At 42.1% G+C, this 22,783-nt stretch overlaps 1 protein-coding gene across 2 annotated transcripts in view; it reads right to left on the bottom strand.

The window, feature by feature from the left end:
- Nucleotides 1–2,194: 2,194 nt before the first annotated feature.
- LOC148524952 (b(0,+)-type amino acid transporter 1-like) overlaps nt 2,195–22,783 on the bottom strand; it is a 144,977-nt gene continuing 124,388 nt past the window's right edge. For both annotated transcript variants that reach the window (XM_088471534.1, XM_088471535.1), the window contains exons 2-4: nt 10,535–10,666; nt 5,355–5,719; nt 2,195–2,440 (exon numbers count right to left, since the gene is read on the bottom strand). In XM_088471534.1, coding sequence (XP_088327660.1) covers nt 2,195–2,440; nt 5,355–5,719; nt 10,535–10,666 — 743 coding nt within the window. The remainder of the gene's footprint in view (nt 2,441–5,354; nt 5,720–10,534; nt 10,667–22,783) is intronic.

Genomic DNA, 22,783 nt, shown 5'->3' with positions numbered 1-22,783 from the left:
CATAATAGCTGATAGTTATCTCGGCCATTCCTCTATCAAGATGGCCGACTGCACTGGACATTCTGCCCCACTTCCTGTTACACTATTAGCCCCACTTCCTGCTGTGCCATGCTGCTTTAGATTTGTATTCCTGCAGCTGTATATTAGTTCAAATACAAGTCCAGCCAGCTTCTTAGAACCGAGCAAACACCACTATTGGACACACAGGCACTTATAATACGGTGCACTATATCGCACACGCACGCTTCCGGTTTTCCGGCAGCGCTGACGCACTTCCAGTCGTGGGGTATATAAACTCTGGAGTCTGACACAGTGTTTGCACCAGCTGATCCCTTGACAGACCAGCGCACAGGTAGGACACAGCTATGGCTTGCCTTTAGACCTTTGTTATTTTTTACATAGACTCACCACGCTGTCACTCACCTATGGTTATTTCAGCTATATCTGATATGTGGTGTGTGCTAGTTTTTCATTATTTTTCAATATTTTTTATTTTTTTATTACTTATCATATATATTATCATGTTTCATGCACTCTTTGGTGTGTTTTTTACAATGTCAGTCATGGTGTATTGTGCAGGTATATGCATAATACACAGTCACTGTACATTATGCAGGTATATGATGTATACATATCAGAATTCACCCAATATTAGCATATGTGTGTGGTTTACGAATAGACATATACTTTATGGTTATATTTGCCTGCACGGACACCTTTCGTGCTAGGTCATGTTCATTATTCCATTATATGTCTGAACACTGCTTTCATGATCCATTTATAAACACAGAGATTATGGCATTTATACACATGTATGATTGAAGGGCCTGTTAGACTTTGCATGCTGACGTTGTTTATATGTACTCCCATGCAGTTACTATGATGTCTAGAAACTCAATGCCTTGACAAAGGTCCATGTTGGACCGAAACATTGGCTGGCAAATTACATTGGTATATTATTAAAAGCTGATTAATGTTGCTGAAAATCTGGAGAGTGCTTTTTTTTCTTTTCATTAAGAAATACAATTGATGTTTATGGAATATATATGAGTAATATATATATATATATATAATGTGTGTGTATGTATGTATATGTGTGTGTATATATATATATATATATATATATATATATATATATATATATATATATATATATATATATATTGCTCCAAATACTTTCAATAACACACACCGCTATACCATGGCTAATGACAATTTTTTTGCTTTCTCACTACAACTCTGGGTATGTTAGGTGTGTTAAAAAAATGAATGTGTAGCTGGCTAGCTGGGAGAAAGGTGGGCACCCGCGACTGGGGCTGGGGGCAAAGAGTGGTTTTAAACCAATGTGTTATATTTGGCGTCCGCGGAAAAACAAAAAGATTGGTGGTGGAATCATCTGCTAGGGGGCACCAGTCAAAATTTTGCCTAGGGCACCAAATTGGCTAGGGCTGGCTCTGCCCATCATTAATATGTCTATGACTGTGCACTAAAAATTATGACGGAGATGAAGCCAATCATACAGATGGGGGCAACCCAACCTCATCTCTGCATGGGGGCAAATACCTACATTTACTGTCACGCACGCAATTTGCACTTTTGCAGACAGCTTCCATTTAATTCTGCATCAGCAACAATATGATGTTTACAAAATGTAACAGCGTTTTAAAGCCTTACAATTTCTGTCTTCTTCAATTGTACAGTATATCACCCCCCTTTGTTTTTCATTTCAGGTTTTCAACTGGACAAAATATACATGGGTTTTGGATGCAATTTTGTTTTTTAATTTAATTTTAAAAAAATGTATGCGTTTTAGATTATCTTCAAAATTCAAGGGAAGCTACAAAAATCAAATTTGCAATGTTGTAATGGAAAGTTATCTGCGACATCACATCATTCGTTAGCTGTCGGTAGAACATTTCAGTTTCCTGTGAATCTCATCAATCATGTGTCAAGCACCACTGTAGATTGCCGTATTACCATCCATCCTATGTCCAAGGTCACTGAACTGAAGTTGAGCAGATTCTCCAGATAATCGACATAAAGTCTATGTTAGAAAGCAGAGTTCTTGCCTCTAACCTGTAGGCTACACAAATGTTCATTCTCCCATCGGATACATACTGACATCAAAGCACAATCTTTAGAAATGGTAAGAACTTTATTGTTACACATTTTTTCTTAATAAACATGACTGACTTTATTCGGATTTAGCATCCTCAAACATGTCTGTGGGTGAGACCTCAAGCAACAGTTGCAAATAGCAGGTGACCCTATCGAAGTACGGGATTTGTATCTTGAAGTGTACAAAGGGGATATAGACAATGACACTGCTAAACATGAACAGCAAGGCATATAAATATTCCACCTTCGGAGACATTATTATTGGTGTCAGGACCAGAAACACTGACACTGCGACAACTCCAAAGGCGATAGGGAGAAAAACCTGAAATGTGAAAACAAAGATTGTCATTATCATAGCAGCAAATCATCTATACAGTGTCAGTATAATTTACTATACTACGGTATAATATAATCTCTCTCTGTTTAGTTGTAGTGAAGGAAACAGAGGTTTAAGAAGCTATATAACTTTCTGATTTACAAATTCTACATCATTTTGATTATATTTCCTGCTATGTTATGATGATGATGATCCATCTATTCTATGTGTTCAAATAGAGTCGGACGATCTAAGTTAAGCCTCCCAGAACCCAATTTCCTTTACAGAAGATCCATCGCTAAGAGGACGTTAATGAAAATTCAGGGGGATACTAATTCTCCAGTCCACAGATAGAAACTTAATCAGTGGTGTCACAGGGTTTGGTGTCACCCAGTGTGCCTACTACTCAACCTGATTCCTTACACTCATGAAAAGGGTTTAGTCTCATGTACACAAAGCCATGCTCCCTGTAGGATGACATTTTTGGGGCATGGTCACATGTCACGCCCCCATTCTCCTCACACTGGGGGCTTGCCTAGCACTCCTGGAGCATCCCCAGCCTCTCAGGACACAGTCATAGTGTAGATGACGCCCATCATCGGCGCTGCTTGGTGATACAATCCGAGTGGGTGACACCAAAATAGCAGAGCAGCTCTGATTGGTTGCTATGGAAAACTGTTTAGCTTGTCCTCTTTGAAAAATTTGATAAATCACTTACTGGTCTTGTCCATGGGATATCTTCAAAGGCTACATTTACTCCCTAAACAATTCTTAAAATGCCAATACAATAAGTGTCTTGATTTTGGCTGGTCAGTGCCAGTTTTAGAGGACTGTCCCGTTGTACAGCGGTCGGCATGTTTGTCCTGACTCGCCGGAAGTTGGGAAGTTTGCAGGTGTTGCGGACATCAGAGGCAGGTGTCTCAGGTGCCTGTGGCAATTGAAGGGGTGGGGTTTTGTGGGAGTGCTAGCACTTTGGCCTGCTAAACACACAGCTGGAGTGTGGCCACACCCCTTATTTTGTAGCCACATCCCAGAACATGATACAATTAATACCCCATTAGTCCTGATCTAGATAATTACAAATTCTGCCATTGTCACACTTAAAATCACATTAAGGGGCATATTTATTTACGGCAATAAAAAATTAAAGATCGCTGGCATGCCCTTGGGATCAATAGCGCCCAGCGATCTCCTGTAAATTTAGCTCTAAAACAATTGAGTACCGCCCACAGAGTGGGCAATGCTATGCATTCTGGAGCTTGGTAAATTCAGCAAGTAGCCAGCCGCCATAGGTTTGTATGGGATATCCCTCAAACATTAATTCAAGAAGCGAGTGGATGAAGATGTTATGTTACGTTTAGAAGAAACTGAGATGTTTACAGTTAAAGATAAATTATTAGAACTTAAGAATTGGACATAGCACTTGTATCCACAAAATATCAGTAAATAGACTGCCAATATTGAAATAACATTGTTACTAATGATTCCTAGGTCATACCACCTTCATCCATTAAAAAAAGTTATTTTTCCGAAAATTGTTACATAATCTGCTCACCTCTACAATTGATATATAGGCCCTTAAGATAATATGTAACTTTCAACCACAGAGATTCTTGCTAATTGGTACAATGCATATCTATCCATGGCACCAAAGGCCCCATGTTCTGCTCTCGAACTGACAACACTAATGGGGGGCATCCACTAGACGATTTTATCCCTGTCCAACCTCTGAACGATTTTCCCTTGAAGTTTCCCTTGACATATGATCTTCCACTCTGAACAATTTGCAAAATATTTGCAAAAGATCTAACAATAAACTATGTTGTTTTAATCTGTGATTGAGAGCTTTCAGCTATAGTGGGCAGACAGTGGTTCATCGTTTGATCGTTCAGCGTGAACGATGTGTAAACGATTTGTAAGCAATCAAGTGAAATTGACCTGCATGTTCAGTCGATGGAGGAGACGATCAAACGACCAGCGGGAGCGTGCATCAAACATCGTTAGAAACAATTGCTGCACGATTTGCAAACGATATTCAAATGATGTTTGAACGATTATCGAACAATTTTATCATTATCGTTCAATCGTTCAACTTTATCGTCTAGTGGATACCCCCCTTAACTCCCATGATTGATCATGTGCTGTCCCCAAACATCAGCTCAGAAGAGCAGAGCAGGGTTCTCCAAAGGATGGATACTTTTCACGGCCCCCTTTCCCCTAAGTGCTCTGCCCCATATGAGTCGTATAGGCTGCTTCAGTAGTACCTAAGCCCCTGACACTAGGTAATACTTGAGGTATGGCAGCTCTGTATGCAAGCATTTAAAACTAATTTTTTGGTGAATTGTGAATATTATTAGATTTTTGTTTGTTTGTTTTATTTTAAGAAAGCAAAATCAATTACTAATTTGCATGTACCTGACATAATGTTTACAAAAATACCAATGACTAAAAAATGCACTAATGTATTAAAAAAGACAGTACGTGTGATCTCACATATTAAAAAAAACAACATTATTTTACATATTAGAGGAGAGGAACTATCTAATTCTTTTGTGAACCAAATCTCCATATGAAATATAGTTTATACATCCAACTTATTTTTCAGAATCTATGTAGCATTTTATTTGTGTTGGAGAGTCTATATGATACATTGTTTATACTTCTTTTCTATTCTTCAATATAACTGTACACAAAAAATAAAATAAAATAGAGAAATCAGTTTTCTCCTGACTAGTGACTACAATATACAGTATTAACGTCTTCTGAGATATTATAGATATGAGAAATAATGAGACATTGCCGAGAACGCAGATATTTCTAGGTTTAATATGCCTAGATATTCTTAGTTAGCATTCATCCACCTCTATATAACATTAAGTATGGGAGTCTTTATCTCATATATTACGATGTTTGTTCTTACCTTGTATGGACGCTGGAGATTGGGCTCTCTGTAACGCATAACAATCAGACTAACACAAGTGAGTCCAACTAACAACCAGGATGCAAAGCTGAAGTAATTTGTCAATGAAATGAGGTCAGAGGGAATGACAAAAATAATCGCAATAACCGTGGAGATGATCATCGCTGGAGCTGGAGTCAAGTAATGCACATGGAGCATGGATATGAGGGCTGGTAGATGCCCCTCTTTGCTTCCAGCATAGTTTAATCGCCCTAGCATAAACATGCCACCATTGAGGGAGCCAAATATCGACACAGCCACTGAAACGGGAATGATCCAGGCCACAGATGGGATTGTTCTATCAGCCCATGTAACTGACACCGCAGCTGTAACAACACAATTTTATATATTGTTTCACATACGTGTATAGGAAACTATGGGTAAGCCTTGGAAAGACATACATAAAGTGGGTGAAGATAAAGTACCAACCAATCAGCTCCCAACTGTCACTTTACAGGCTGTGTTTGAAAAATGACAGTGAGTAGCTGATTGGTTGGTACTTCATCTCCGTCCGCTTTATCTCTCTCCAAGGCTTAGTACATAGATTCTTATATGTATACTGATGACATACAAAAGCCACATTCCGTATATATTATTACACAGTTTTTTGTCAGTGATATACATTATGAAGAAACATCATTATTAATTACAATTATTATTGAATCATTAACCTCAGTCTCTGCCTCATTGGCGTTCCAGTAAAATTCCCTACACAAACTCACACTAGGCTCCATGGGACATATGTTTGTAGGCTATGGGGGGGAAATTGAGCGAATCAAAGAAAACATACGCAATGACATGGAGAACATTTAACTCCACACAGACAGGTCCCTGGTCGAAATTAAATACATGGCCCCAGCACTGTGACTCAGCACTAATAAAGTATCACGTGTGTTCTATTAATTTACAATCCTCTTTGGATATTAAGGGGTCTATTTACTAAGCCTTGGATGGAGGTAGTCAACAGAGATAAAATTCCAGCCAATCAGCTTCTAACTTGGTCAATCAGGCAATACTGATAATGAAGTGTTCAAAAAAATGTTTTGTGTATGCCCTATAGGGGGGTGTACAGCACTGGAGGTAATTATTAAAATATGGATATTAACTAATAAAATACAATTACAGGTGCAAGATTTTAATTCTAAATTTGCCAAATTCTTTATATAATATGCTTTTGTGCAATTTTCTAAAGCAGAAATTAGTGGCGCAAGAATATATCAGTAGAAAAGTTGTAATGGTCTTTAAAAATCTGTCGGCTAAAATAAAAATCTTTAAATTAATATTTTTAATTTGACCGAATGGGGAAAAACAGCATTGTCTTATTCTTTTACCCTGCTCATTGCCAGTAATTAGCTGGATGGATTTGAAGTCTGCAGGAGGTAAAGTTATTCCATTTATTACTGCTTACTGAAACTCCTCCATTAACATGGGAGACATTAATATTAATATAATGCTGCGGCAATTGGAAGAATCTACTCCATTAATGATAAGCAATACTCTGGATCAAATCACAGTGACAAAGTATCACCAGGGATCTACAACAGATCAGCTGTAGCCTGTAGCTACAGAACCTCTTACATGTGTTTAAAGCAAAAGCATAATAAAGCTCTATCTTCTGTATGAGAACATTATTGTTATATTTTTACAATAAAAGCTTGTGATTATTCTCCTGTACTAATTGAAAACTTACAAACAAAAATCATGATAGAAAATGAAATTTAGCATCAACATTTTATATTATATTTTAATTAGAAATGTGCGCCGACCTCCGTGTTTTGGTTTTGCTTTTGGATCTGGATTCATCTTCATGTTTTGGTTTTGGATCTGGCTTTTTTTTTTTTTTAAATATTGGTAAAAAGTTTTTAAAAACAGCTAAAATCATGTAATTTTTACAATCCAAAACATTAAATTCAGATTTAAAATCCGAATTCCGAACCGAGGGAAGATCAGAACCGTGACTCTGATTTATACGGATCTACTCTATAGGCACTGGTTTGATGGTGCCGGCCAGCTGAGTCTCAGCATACGTAGGCTGGCCAGCTTGCGAGGCCAGGAACCTGTGTCCATGGATGCAGTCCTGGCCTTGCCATACTCAGAAAACGGCAACACGACCCCGTACCGCCCAGTACATGCCTGTGCCTGTCAATCATGATCGGGAATCTGCATTCAGCAATGCACTCACTTGCACTGCCGAATCAGACCCTTTATGCACTAGTTTTGATGTAGTTGCTCAGTGTTCACAGACTTTTAGCCCTGACATCTTTAGATACTGCATGGTTATATCTGGTTGCAGCCATTAAAAGAACATTAGTAGAGGTTTGCTTAATACAGTATATTGGTCAGTTTTTATATAAATCTAATATTGGCTCTACTATGCGAACAATTTCTAATTTTGTATAAAAACTTTATACCTCTTCCAATAATCCATTTTATATCATTCATTATTTTTTTGTATTTTTTTTATTGTTGACATGTGCTAAGATATAGTAAATTGTGGTTTTCTATATTGTGGTTTTCTATATTGTGGTTTGGAGTTTTCCTTTTCTGGTTCAGGGGTAGGTGCTGCCATTCTTGCTCTTATCTCTCACCTATATTAATGTTTTTAGGGTGTTGGCGAACCCCTAGGTTAGCAGCCACTCCATTTAATAGTGTTACTTAGAGGGTGCGCTTGATTGCTCTTTCTTCTAAATGATAGAAGTAAGTATGGTAAGTCAGCTTCATTTTTCTATTCATAGTTCAGGGAAAAGATAGACACATGTTGAGGGGCCCTGTAGGTTGGGGGAACCCACCCAGTATGCCTGGCTGGTGCTACCAGAGTTTGCAGGCAACTACTGCTGGCCAGGCTTTCATTTACATATCCCTTGCAACAGTGCTCTCCTCCTGTGTCTCCATCAATTTAAAGAGCAATAAGTTCTGCACATGTGTGGAACTAATTGCCACTTGCTGGTCCACCCTAGGCTGTGACATAGCGGGCTCTGGGAGTGATTTACTATAGGACGGAATTGCGTAGCTGCATGCAAGCAGCATTTCAATTCCATCCTTGCAATTATGGTAATGCAGCAGGAGGCGTCATGCCTCCTATATGCATTACTTATCCGAGCTGCGTCTGAGGATGCAGCGTTGGATAATCATCAGCAGATACAACAACAAGGCTAGGAAATCTCTGCCAGCCAACGAAGATCCTAGCCTCTTCCCTCCACCCCCAATATCGGCAACATGCCTCCGTTTCGGGAAACGGAGGCCTTCACCACCCCCTCCCCGCCCACAAATGGCAGCAGACAGTCAATCACTGTCAGTCTGCTGCCAGACGGCGTTGTGAACACACAGGACCCGTACCGCACATGCGCAGTATGGGTCCGGCACCTTCCCAACCCTCAAAGAGGGAAACTGAAGTTCCATTCTGAGCACTAATCCAGCGATCTCTGCGAGTGTAAATCAGCTGGAGCAAGACGATTGATGATCAGTCCCCTCTGAGAAACTCTATGCTGCACTCTGCCACAGGGACAAATGGACAGGGGAAAGGTGGAGGTAATGCTACAATAGAGACCTACGAACAAAGGGTAGGGGGAATGCTACAAAGCCATAGGCATAGTTATAATGGGTGCATGGTGTGCAGTGAACGGAAATGCAGATATTCGACCACATGCAGAGAAGGGCCACCCCCATCTGTATGCTTGGCTCCATCGCTGTCATCATTTTAGTGCACAATCATAGGCGTATTTATAATGGGTGCAGGGTGTGCTGAGCACCCGGGACCCTGGGTTCAGGAGGACCCTGCATCACACAACCTGCACGCAATGTATACCTGCCTTGCCAGAGCCTTTTCTCTATTGTGTGCATGTACCATCTTCCCGAATATCACTGGGAAGATGGCACCTTGGATGAGGAGGGCCAACTTTCCAGAGTAAGTAAGATGCAAGGCTTGGGTGTCCCGCTGCACATGGGCCTCCTTGGGCGTAGAAGATGCCTGTTCAGGGGCATCAAAACTACAGTGAGTGAGCCAGAGATCAAACGTGTTGAAGGGCCCATCATTCTTTTGGGTGGCCCTGCCTAGTAACCTTGTTTGACAATGTTATAAGTATTATCGTATTAAGATAGCACTACGGTATTATACTGTGAACATCATTCTCTGTCACGTCGGAACTTATGCTGGGTACACACTGCAAAGATATATCTGCAGATGATGGCTGTTCATACACACTGAACACCCATCACCTGCTTCTGGCCATGGGTCCCACCGGCCCTTCAAGTTTGATCTTTGGCTCACTCACTGTAGTTTTGATGTCCCTGTACAGGCATCTTCTACACCTGAGGAGGCCTATGTGCAGTGGGACCCTCAAGGGGGCTGGGCAGGGGCGTGTCCACCATCGTTCATAGACATATCTCTGATACGCACTGGACGACGAGTACCAGACATATTGTCCGATCAATGGATCGGCCAATATATCTGTCAGTGTGTACCCAGCTTTAGAGTCTAAGGGGTCTTTTTGAAGCACTGATGAGCCTAATCATGACTGTTTTGAAGGAGATTTGCATTTATCAAGAGGTTAAATCCCCAGAGAAATCATGATGCTAGTCTCAGTTTTAATACAATTTTAAATAATTACATGCATAGCTATTAACTAAAATCACCATTTCAGAGAGAGTTACTACTATATCTGCTGGGCTACCATGAGGACAGTATAGAGCACCGCAATGGCAAGCTACTGTGGCTGGGAAGCTCCATTTCGGCCATATTAGTATGTAGTGCACACAGAGACAGGAAGGAAAAAGGAAACAGTTTTGTGCAGTCACGGAGCTTGGGGAATTCCGATCACCTTGAAATCAACTAAGTGCAGAGTGAAGTGTCCACATTGCTTCTACCTAAGTGGAAGTACAAAGGTACAGATGAAAGTTTCTGGACATCTGTGAAGGAAAGGGAGATTTCTAGGCACCTGGAAAGTGTACCCCTGCCACTAACAAGATATTATTAAAAACTAATAAGTCTGAGAAACTGAAAATCAAAGAAACTCAATGAATGGAACTGAAAAACAAAAGAGCTGAATGTAGATCTCTATGTAGGTTCCTCACAAATATCTGACAAATGACTTCAACTGTGAAAGTTCTTTCATGTTTCATTAACAAAATAGAAATCACAGCACCTGAAGATACAATTTCCCTGGGTGTCAGAACTGTGAGGTATGAGATGTTCACCAGCAAATAGAAGACAATCACGGCAGACATGGCTGTTATTATACTGCGAGGGATATTCTTGCTGGGGTTCTTTATCTCTTCTGAAAAATAGGAACATAAAATAAATCATTAAAGATATATTGCAGCGTTCAACACAGAAACATATTCAATAGCTGTCTTATTTGTCATATATGGAGGTGACAGAAAAAAAGTACTATATAAACTAAAGCTTTAGATTTATATTTTTAAAAATAAAAATGAAAATAAAACTTTCAAATATTGTGAGCCACTTATTTCATATTTACTAACCAGAATGTTATTAAAATCACAACCAGTGGATTTAACAGAAATAAATGCTAAACAAGCCTGATTTATCATTTTCTCCTATTGCCGTTTTTAACCTATCTTTCAAAGCCGCTGGTGATCGGGGGCTTTGACAACCCACCGGTTATTAAATATACCTCCTAGTCTTGCCGTGTTGGACTAGCAATGTCTGGATAAATTTAGCTGGTGTCAGCTGTATATTCTAAGGGGCTGCAGTTGTATTCCAATGTATATTTAGAACATCATAATCTATTAAGTTAAATTAGACTCAACCTTTGGCAAATGAAATAGAGAATTGATGAGTGAATATAAAAATCTACAATTGGTAAAATGTTTTGTTAATTATTTTGCTTTTTAAAGTTAGTAGGGCCAGTAGAGGGTACTGATTGCACCTGATATTTCTCCAACAGTAAAGGATTTTTTTCATTATTTTTACTCCAGCTAATTATTTATTAACAGCTTCTTATATAGCACAACATATTCTGTTGCACTCTACAATTGGAAACAACATTAATAAAATAAAACTGGGTAGTTACAGACAGATATAATGGTGAGAGAGCCCTGCTCGCAAGCTTACAATCTATAGGGAAATAGGTGTTGATACACAAGGATAGGTGCTACATATTGCAAATTGGTCCAGCCAGATTGCAGAGGATTTTGGTGAACTATATGATCCAGTCACACATGAATGTTTGCCTAGGGTTAGGTGGATGTGAAAGAGAACAAAGAGAAAATATGTGAGGTTATGTGTGAACTGTAAGAAGGGAAGCAGGGCCCTAGCTAGGGTGGTGCGGTCGGTGTTTCCGCACAGAGCGTAACATTGCTGAGGGCGGAACACTAACCGCCGACCATCTCATATATAATAGTATCCCAGTGTGTTCTTTAATCCAGCGCCGGGCGGGCACTGCTGCTTGTCCGCGGCGCCCAGAACAGAGGAGAGAGACAGCCGCAGCCTCCCCGCCTCCTTCTGATTTCCCGTCTCCCGGGAACCTATTGTGATAGGTGAGATGGAGAAGTCATCATGTTTCCCTCCCAATGTGCCCAGAGGTCAATGAGGAGGAGCTGCTGTGTGGTGGGGCTGGCTCAAGGAGTGGCACGGTGCGGCGCTGCATGTGTGTACTGGCTGTGTACACAGGACCGAGGACCTACCACTGTGCCAAGTGAGGTCTGAGTCTCTGACTGGTCCAGACAGAGACTGGGGTAGCAGTATATAGGAAAGATCTACTAGAGTATAAAACCAGACCAGAAAAGAAAGATCAAGTACCCTTTATTACACAATTTAATAAGGAAGAAAAAAGAATTAGACATGTCCTCAATAAACGTTGGGGGAGACTAAAAATGGATCCAATATTGTCAGACATCCTTCCTAACAGACCTAACATTATTTTTAAGAAGGCAAAAAATCTTAAGGATATACTATCCCCAAGTATGCTCACACACACCCAACCCACTAGAGAAGTTCTTAATAAATGTCTGGGGGCCTATAAAAGTGGTCATTGCAATATGTGCAAGTATTTACACCCCTGCAGAAGAGTTTTCTATAATCATAATAACACTAAAAATTCTACATGAAGCACTTTATTAATTGTAATACGTGCTCAGTAATCTATGTATTGGAATGTCCTTGCGGCCTGAAGTATGTAGGCAAAACGAAGAGAAATTTAAAGCTTAGAATACAAGAACATGTGAGAAATATAAAACACAAGATTGAAAGCCACTCAGTATCCAGGCATTTTAAAACACATCACAATGTTAACCCCAAACACTTATTTTTTAGGGGTATTGAACATGTAAAACTAGGAGCAAGAGGGGGTGATCTCGCAACCAAACTCTCTCAGCGAGAGATGTACTGGATATTTGTATTAAATACACTCCTACCTCATGGTCTGAACGACAACTATGAAATTGCTCCCTTTTTATACAGTGTTTTTATATTATTTATGCTGTATCTTCCCTACTGCTACATACTGTCACCTGAGTCGCACCTTGAATTTGTTCGAGGGTTATTATCATTGTCATAATTTAGTCCTATTATGTTTTTAAAATATTTTGTTTTAGTATATTCCATGTTAGGTTTTATTTTCACATTCCTGTAAAGGCCCTTCTATATCATTATGGTATATTAATTGTATTTTTATGTGTATATCTATTTTTAAATACCTTATTCTTTTTAGGCATATATCTATCTAATTATTTATTTGATGTTTTTTAGCAGTTTTATGTATGTTCTTTTGTGCTTATATTTATACTACTTGATTTATAGTAATCTATGGGATTTTGTTTTTAATATTTATTTTAAGGGGAATATCCACCCCACTAGAAATGTATATCTAACCAACAAAATGGCCACTGTTGAAATCTGTCTCTTTTTGGGTCAGCTACCCTCCAACAAAATGGACGCTGGTTTTCACAGTGCATCCAGCTAACCAAGAAAATATCCGCCGCTCCTAAGAGCGTTCGACAGGAGTGTTGTAACGCTATCTTATAAATGCATTGCATCACTTTCTACACTATGGATCTGTCCACTAAGTGGACAATCCACTATTGTTGATAAACAACACCGGAACTAGCGTTAGAGGCCGTTATGTATGGACTGCAAGATGCGCATGCGCGATCCATAGTGTTAGGCATCTTGGGATACCTCCAACGTCATGGCTGATGTCACCATGATGGCCGTGGCGTACCGCGCATGCGCGGACGGGCATTTAGCGCCGTTTTTATTTTCTGATGTTTAACCCACAGATAGCGTATAAAAAGGGTACTCCCAGACCTATACCTCTACCCCTAAGGAAGTCCAAAAGATGAAACGCATTGGAAAACTGCCAGTCTTACCTATATGGACCATTGCAACGATTTTGCAGATAAGCACTTCATTCATTTATTCCTTTGTATTAATTTGTTTGCATGTTTCCACCGCAATTTCCCTTGTTTGTTTGAAATAAAGCCCCTTGCCTTAAAAATATACCACTGATGATGGATCTTTCTTTGATCTAAAGACCACCATCCTTGTACGTGGAAAAATCCTGGGGCAGGAAGAAAAGGGAATATGGATGATTAACAAGAGAGCACACCTTTATACCTTTATACAAGAATCTATCTGGTACGCACACTGACAAATAATAACGTATTTGTGTCCTGGAAATACTACACTATATTTTCTCTCTCCTGTGTGGCTCTGATGCTAGCCATTTTCATCAAGGTCCTCTGTGGCACCAGAAATCCGGGTCCAGCATTATCTGCATCCCGCTGACATTTTTCTCAGATAAGCCTCAAAGAATTTATTTTTGGTACTCACATTCTCACTTGAGCACGAGCACACTTGTTTGTAATTCATCACACTATTTGGCGCATGCCCTTTCCACTCCATTTTTCTAGATCACATTTCATCTGACTGCCCTACAGATACACGAAAAGGACTGCTGCCTCCTTTTACTAGAAGGATCAAAGTGTTATATTTATTATATATATAATTGAATGTATGTGTGTGTAGTGTGTATGTGTGTGTATATATATATATATATATATATATATATATGTGTATATCCAACAAAAAGCTTGTGCCCCTCGCGGCCAATTTTGAAATACCGTGGATATGCGCGCTCCCAATACCCGTGGTATTCAATTACCAAAATATTGGTCGCTGGGTTTTCAGTTCTGAAAACCCTGCGGCGCATATTTTTTGTTGAAAAAAACCCCACCACTTACCTTACCGGGGTCTCCAGTAGTCTCCGCGGCTCCCAGCGGCCTCCCCTCTCTCTTCTTACTGGAGAGGGGGCTGCTGGGAATTCCAGGGGCTGGTGGGAGAAGCAAGGGCTGTTGGGAGATGTAGTTCTCCCAGCGTCCATTCCGGGGGTCCACACTAGCACTGCGGGGGCACACTGATAGTGGGACACACACACACACACTTATACACACACTGACATACTCACCGCTGCTGCAGAAGAGCCGGCTCCCGACGCAGGATGAAGAAGACAGAGCTGCTGGATGTAAGCAATTAAGGACTAATTAAGCTAATTGGATATTTCCAATTGCTTAATTAGTCCTCATGGGGGTGTCAGAGCAAGTGTCGGTGTCGGTAATTTAACCTAAAATCAACGATTTTAGGAAAAATCACGCTTGCTCAGGAGGTGCGTGGAAAAAAACCTCCTGGCGTGTGTTTTTTAAAAAAACACGCACCTAATAGAATAGCAAAAATCCGCACCTGCAGGAAATAGCTCGCAGGTGCGGGTTTTTTGCTAATCTCACAGCCTATTGAATATTCCCCATAGTATATATACATATGTATACATGTGTATACATACACATGCATACATATATATGTAATGTATGTGTGTGTATGTATGTATATATATATATATATATATATATGTGTGTGGGGGGGGGGTGCACCAATGAACTTCTCGCACAAAGCACCAAAATGTCTAGCTACGGCTCTGAAGGGATGTAACTAGATAGGGAGGCTATGAAGGTTGGGTGGGCGGTTCTGGAATCTGATAAACTTGTTTGAGGAGGTGAGTTTTTAGGGAACGCTTGAATGTTAGCGTAAAGCAGTGTTGCCAAAGTGTGCGCCGTGGCACCCTGGGGTGCCTCAGGACACTAGCAAGGGTGCCTCAGATTGGTGGTCCAGCACAAAATCAAATTATTTATGGTCAATGTAATGTAAATATGTGAAGCAGAGACCTGTCCACTCCACCACCACATAACTGAACCAAAGGATGACAGATAAGCACAATTCACTTCACTTTACTACATTTTTTTCTGAATTTTTCAATAACAAGCTTTTGGCTTAGGGGTGCCATGAAAACTATGCTGATACTCTAGGGCGCTGTGCTTCAAAAAAGTTTGGGAACCACTGGCGTAAAGTCTTATTGTGCGTGGGAGGGCATTCCACAGAGTGCGTGCAGCCTGAAAAAAGTCCTGAAGCCGTGCATGGGAACAAATAATGCGTACAGATGAGAGACGGAGATCTTGTGCAGAGCGGAGATGGCGGGTTGGAAGATATTTTGAGAAACTGAAGAGATATATGTTGATGTGGTTTGGTTAATAGCCTTATGTGTAAGTAAAAGTATTTTATATGGAATACGGTAGAAGACCAGTAACCAATGGAGGGACTGACAGAGTGGGTCAGCAGACAATGAACCTTAGGTGAGGAAGACCAGCCTAGCAGCTGTATTCATAATGGATTGTAGCGGCAAGAATCTGTTTTTGGGAAGACCAATAAGGAGACAATTGCAATAGTCAATGCGGGAAACAATAAGTTCATGGATTAGAGTGTTTGCAGTGTCTTGTGCAAGATATGGTCGAATTTGGATATGTATTTTAGAAGTATGCAACATCATTTTGTGAAAGATTGAATGTGGGGAACAATGGACAGTTCAGAGTCACGAATGACACCAAGGCAGTGAGCTTGTGGGGCAGTGATAGAGAAATCAGGTTGGTAACTGTTATTGGCCGGTGGAAATATAACTAATTCCGTTTTAGAAATACTTAGTTTGAGGTGGTGGCGAGATGACATCCAAGATGTTTTTGGGTATGTGGGGTGGAATTTGATTGTCGAATTGTCAACAGTTATAGAGATATCAGGTAATCTAACAACAAAATAACTCTTACATTTTTATATTAATTTTTTTTTTACTCAAGATTTTTCATAAAATTTTCTTGTACGCCCATCCTGAGTCTCCTGCATCGTATGTTGCATCAAGCTCTACTCCTGTATCCTATGGCAACAGGGTTACGTCAGGCGTACCTACATCCACATATACACACATTTGTTTTTATATTGAAAAACACATTATTCATTAAGGGCCTGATTCAGACCTGTTCGCTAGCAAGGGGCCACTCGTTGCAGATGATGTTCGCTAATGTGCGCATGTGTGTAGTTTGCAGTGTGCGTGCACAAACTAGTACGTGCGATCTGATTTTGCTCGCTCGCCCAGCAAAGACTACCCAGTGGAATGAGTGACAGGAGAGACCATTTTTGGGTGGTAACGGGCAGTGCAGTAGTAGCGGGGGAGTGGAGTTGCGGACGCAGGCGTGCCAGAGTGTTTCCACACCATTTCTGGGGCATGCATAATTAACAGGCAGAGTCATAGTACATGTTACCTGGTTGAAAAATACACTGAAGTGCTCGCAGTGCTTGCGGTAGGGTACAGTCAACCGCAAGCACTGCGGTCAGATCCGATGTGACCCGATGTACCGATGGTTGAATATACTTCCTGGAGATGACGTACGCTAGGGGGCAGCTAAAGACAGACTGGTGGGCATCTGTAAACACAAAGTGATCGCTCGCCAAGACATAGTGGGTGTGCCTATGCCTTGCTGAGTGAGCGGCTGCCTTGATGTCACTTTGCAAAATTTACATACCCTGGGAGCGAGCGGCCGCATCTAGCGAGCGGGTCTGAATCAGGCCCTAAGTCTAATATAATAAAGCAGATATACTATTATGTCTCAACGAATGAAAGTAGCAAATACATTTTTTTAATAATTCCTATGATCTATACATGATAAATGAAAAAAGCGCCTATCAGTGTCAGAAGTGAAAACGTAATTATATCAATAGCGGCTAGTTCATGCTGGTGATCGCCATCATTAGTGTACTATATATGTGCACCAGTCCTCGGGGGCACACCATAGATCCGGTTACTGAGAGATGTTTCTTCTTCACCACAAGGATCTGCATCTGATCCTAATTACGCAAACATGCCTTTACTAGATGCAGGCTATGCTAAACTGCCCATTCTTCCCCATCCCACCTCTTCAGGCGCTAGAAGGTGCAAGTGTCAAATGCTAGCACTTCTTCATATGTGTATACTGTATGTGTGTACAAGTTTGAGGATTTAAGCTTTATGCCCAGTGATGGAAGGAAAATAAAAAATTATATCCTTTATAGGCTAACTGAATAGATGTTAGTTGTAAAATTCTTAGGGCGAGTTATCAAACCTTCTATAGAGGACAAGTGGAGGTGTGGCCATAGAAACCAGTCAGATTCTAGCTATCATTTATCTAGAACATTTTATAAGATTAAAGCTAAAATATATTGGTTGTTATGGGTAACATCTCCACTTGACCTCTTTAGAAGTGTTGATAAATCTCTCCCTGAGACTGCTGATCAGGGTTGGTGTTGGTCTGACCCACGGGGGTACAGGGGAAATCTCTGATAGGCCCCACTGCTTAAGGACCAACCCCAGGCTCTAGGGGTCAGTTTCCAGACTGTGCACTCTTATTATACATTGTTAATCTATGAGAGGGTAATTTAACCTAGTGGGACAGGACCACTGATGAACATGGGTGCTTGATTGGCTTTTATAGAAACTACAACAAAATTTGCCCACTTGCCAATTTGATCTCCATAGTGGGTGATCATAACAGGAAGCAGCCGGGAAGCTGATGGACGGAATCCCAACTGTCAGCTTCCCGACTGTATATTCCCGGCAAGGGTTAAATGACAGGCATCGAAATCTCGACGCCTGTCATTTTCCGTATGCCGGGAGCCCGACACCAGGCTTACCGATTGAAGGTAAGCCAGGCAACAGGCGTGGACAGCCGTGGGGGTGGAGGGTTAGGTTTAGGCTTCCCAGGGAGGACTTAGGGTTAGACACCTAGCATTCTAGCTCTGCATTAATTCACTAACCTAGAGTGAAGAGAAGTGGAATCTAGAAGGCACATTGTAGCGGGGACACAGGACCTCCATTAACTGGGTAAAACCCACTGCATTAATGATGGACACTGACGCACATCTAATACCAGCATAGCTGTTATGGCAACAGTAATCTGCTGTGCAACTGGATGTTTGCTGTCATACTTTTTTGCCAATGCAATGGATTGGGTAATAGTCAAATGTTTGGTTGTACTTGACCAACTAAGAGTAGTCTTCTTCCTGGTCCCCTTCTGGGATGAAGATCCAGTCATAGCAACAGCAGCAGGCGTAACATTCAAGGATCTTTCTGAGGAACAACGGATAGGAGAGGAGTCAGTCCTTATGATATTGGATGCAGGACTACTTCCGATCATGAATGAGGATGTTGATAATGATGCAGGTGTTGGTGGTGGATATTGCAGGTGCTTGGATCCAGATAGGAGGGAGCAGCTTGGTGACAGTGGACTGATTGTTGTTTGTTTTACTTTTTTTGTCCGCAAAGTTTCAATACTCGTTCCGATTTGATGAATGCGCTGCAAGTGACGTAACAGGGAGGAGTCTCCAAGATGGTTAAGGTCCTTACAGCTACTCACTTTTATTTGGCAACGGTCACAAATGGCTTGGCAAAAGTTGTCCGGATTTGGGTGGAAATAATTCCACACATGAGATGTGGATTTTTTGATCCTTTGCCCAGGCATGGCAACAATGGGATTTTTCCCACCATGGGCAACAACAACTGTTGCCTGATTTACAGTTTTTACACAAACATCCTCTCCATCAACATCCTCATCATCATCAACATCCTCATCATCCTTGTTGTTATTGCCAACTACATAAATATCCTCCTCGTGCAATTCCACAGAAGCATCCTCAATTTTTACGTCATAAAAAGGCACACATGGTGGAAGGAGGATCCTCTTCAAGTACAGTATTACTAGAAAGTTCAGGCTCACACATGGCAACAGCGGACACACTTGGACACTCCTCTGGGATTTGGGAGTTTTCAGAGCACACAGTTGGTTCCAGTGTATTACTCGTCTTAACAAATTTTTTTTGTACCTCTCCTACAAGCAGAGGGGCTTAAATTATCATCACTAGAACCACTAGTCATAAATAATAGAGGCCAAGCCCTTATCCTTTCCTTGCCACTTTGTGTAGTGAATGGCATATTGCCAATTTTTTGTTTCTCTAAAGCTGATTTAGCTTTCATTTTTTTTGCTTTAACAGGGTAAAAGTTGATTTTATTAACCTGACTTTCGGCCTCACTTAAGCCCTGGTATATCGGCCTTCATAGATGACATTGATGGCCTTGCATCGTCATCATGACTGCTGCCAGCAGCTACCAGACTGGTATGTGGATTTTGCTCTCTGGTCATGTGACTGTCCTCTACCTCCATACTCACTACGCACACAACCACACACACAAAAAAAAAGCCCTTGACAGACCGCAGCACAGCACTCCTGCGCAGGTACGCCGATGACAGTGACAGGTGTGGCTAACACGCACAAAAAAAAATAGTTTTTATTTATTTTTTGGGCAGCAGCCCCAGCACAGCACCCTTGCACACCTACACCAATGACAGTAACAGGTGTGGCCTAACACGCACACAAAAAAATTGGTGTTTTGTACTTTTTGGGGGGGGGGAGCAACAGCCCTTGACAGACACCCCTGCGCAGCTACGCCGATGACAGTGACAGGTGTGGCTAACACGCACACACAAAAAAAAAATATATATATTTTTTTTCACACTGCGGGTGGGTGAAGACGAGCAACCCTGAAGGACAGAGCACCCCCTGGACAAGACAGCACAACAGCCAGCCCCTATATGGACAACAGTAGCCAGCCAGCCCCTATATGGACAACAGTAGCCAGCCAGCCCCTATATGGACAACAGTAGCCAGCCAGCCCCTATATGGACAACAGTAGCCAGCCAGCCCCTATATGGACAACAGTAGCCAGCCAACCCCTATATTGACAACAGTAGCCAGCCCTTATGGTCAGCGTTAGCAACAGATCCCAGCTCTCTCACTGTGCACGCTCCAAAGCCTGAATGAAAAATGGCAGTGATCGCGGGACCTTTTATAGAATCCAAAACCCGCGAGAATCCGACAGCAGGAAGATGACGTTTTGCCTCATTTTCAGATCCGAGTCAGGTGGGAAAACCGGAGCCGGCTCTGATCTGACTTGGATCCCCGATGTTCGGGCGGGTTCGGATCTCTGAGAACCAAACCAGCTCATCTCTAGAAATGACCAGTGACCCAACCCTCACCCACCTCTATGGCTACCATCCAAAATAAATGCTTATTTTCTGACCTTCAGGTCATATTGGTTTCCAGTTCTGTATTTATGGGAGTCCCCTCTGACAACCAGCTGCTCCTATCTGGGTGTATACATGGGTGCCGAGAGGGGGGAAGCGGGTACAGTTTACCCGGGCCCAGGTATTGCAGGGGGCCCGGGCCGCCCGCAGCACGCTACCGTTTGTTTTCCAATTTTTTTTTTATTCACTTTTACTGGTGACGGACGGCAGTTCGGGGGAGGGGGGGCAGGAGGTCTCTGTTACCGTACTGTCTGTGTCAATGTCTACCATAGACAGTGTCACTTACTTGCAGGCTGCTGTAGCTGCGCCGCTGATCCTCTCGTGAGATGATGACATCACCATCTCGCGAGGCTTCTCTCTTCACCAGCAGGCACCACTGCACTAGTTCCAATACAGTCTCCGGGCGGCAGCGGGCCGGGACGGGTAGGGGATCACAGAAAAGTAAGTGCCTGCGCCACAGGCGTGGACCTGTCATCCAGTAGTTTGAGGATGTGAGCCTGGGTGCACTGTGAAAAAAGAGCCCGCGCGTGCCAGTGTGAGTGACTGACACTGCCCATCAAGTGTATATTAGATATACCATATATATATATATATATATATATAATCACATATAATATATCGTATTTATAATAGATATATGTATCTAAAAATTTGTGTAATATACGCAGGGGCGCATAGTAGCGTTTTTTTTAATTTGCGTTTTTTTAATAAAAAGGTAAAATAAAAATAAAAAAAAGACGTGCCTCCTCCCCGGCCGGCTACGCCTTGGCTGCACGCTGAGACAACCTGCCCGTGGTCTAGCGGGAACACTAATCCGGCTGCTATGCACTGCGGCCAATTACATCTTGCCCTGTCTCCCCCTCCAATAGACGGCGGAAATGTCATGCGCTGTCTATGGCTGGGGGGGCCCGGGAGCTTGCTGTACCGGGGCCCAGGATATTTCTTGGCAGCCCTGGGTGTATATGACAATGTCACTAAGGCCGGGATGTACTAAGGTTGCGGTGCCATTCCGCCAGTCACCGCAACCTTATTAATCGCATATGTACTAACATATGCGATTAGTATCGCAAATAACAGTTCTTGTGATAAGTGCTGCCCTTTGCGAAGCGGGATGAGGGGGTTACTGTGGGACCCCGCCTCCTCCAAGCCCAGGGATCCTTCTCCTCCTCCCTGAACCCGGAAGATTATGAGGAGGAGGACCCAGCAAGAGCACGGGACGGCAACCATGGAGAGCAGGTGAGTGGGGTCCAGTGCTGGGCATCTGCGGGGTGGCGAGGCGACGGTGAAGCGTCAGGAGTGGGGTGCGGTAAGAACATACTTTCCTACCTTTTAATATATCTTCCCGGGAGAAGCCCGGGCAAGAGAAGCAGGAGGGTGGCGATGGGGGCAGGGCCTGATGATTTGCATCATTAAGACCCGCCCCCTCACTGTAAATTTGCCGCGATTGGCTAGAATTTACATAGAGGGCGGGGCCAAATGATGTGATTCATGTAGAATCACATCTTAAGCCATGCCCCCTACACGGAGACCCGCAATCGCCGCTGGAATTCTCATTCTGCCCACTTCACTAGTAAGTGGGCAGAATGCAGGAGAAATGCCTACCCTTCCGGGGGTGCGGGGGGTTACCCGAAAAATCGTGAGCCTCCTGCGAAAACCGGGAGGATAGGCATGTATGGGTAAGAAACCCATAGGCTTCTATAGGGTACCGCCAGGTTTTTCTGGCTTTACCCTCTGCACCGATAAAAGTGCGCCAGGGGCTTAGTACCTATGGAAATGCAGTAAAAACCCCGGAAACGGGGGTTTTACCGTATTTTCCTTTAGTACATCCCGGCCTAAGTAGCAGCATAATTTACATTTTCCTTTCAGTTTTTCAAAACATCCACGATAACAGAATTCAGGGAACAGATACACATAGTTATAGGGAAATGTGGCTGCAGAGA

The sequence above is a fragment of the Taudactylus pleione genome, unplaced genomic scaffold, assembly GCF_031769625.1.
Source record: "Taudactylus pleione unplaced genomic scaffold, aTauple2 ptg000114l, whole genome shotgun sequence".
Taxonomy (NCBI): Eukaryota; Metazoa; Chordata; class Amphibia; order Anura; family Myobatrachidae; genus Taudactylus; species Taudactylus pleione.
Note: the sequence above shows the minus strand (reverse complement) of the source record. Positions and strands in the feature narration are given on the sequence as shown.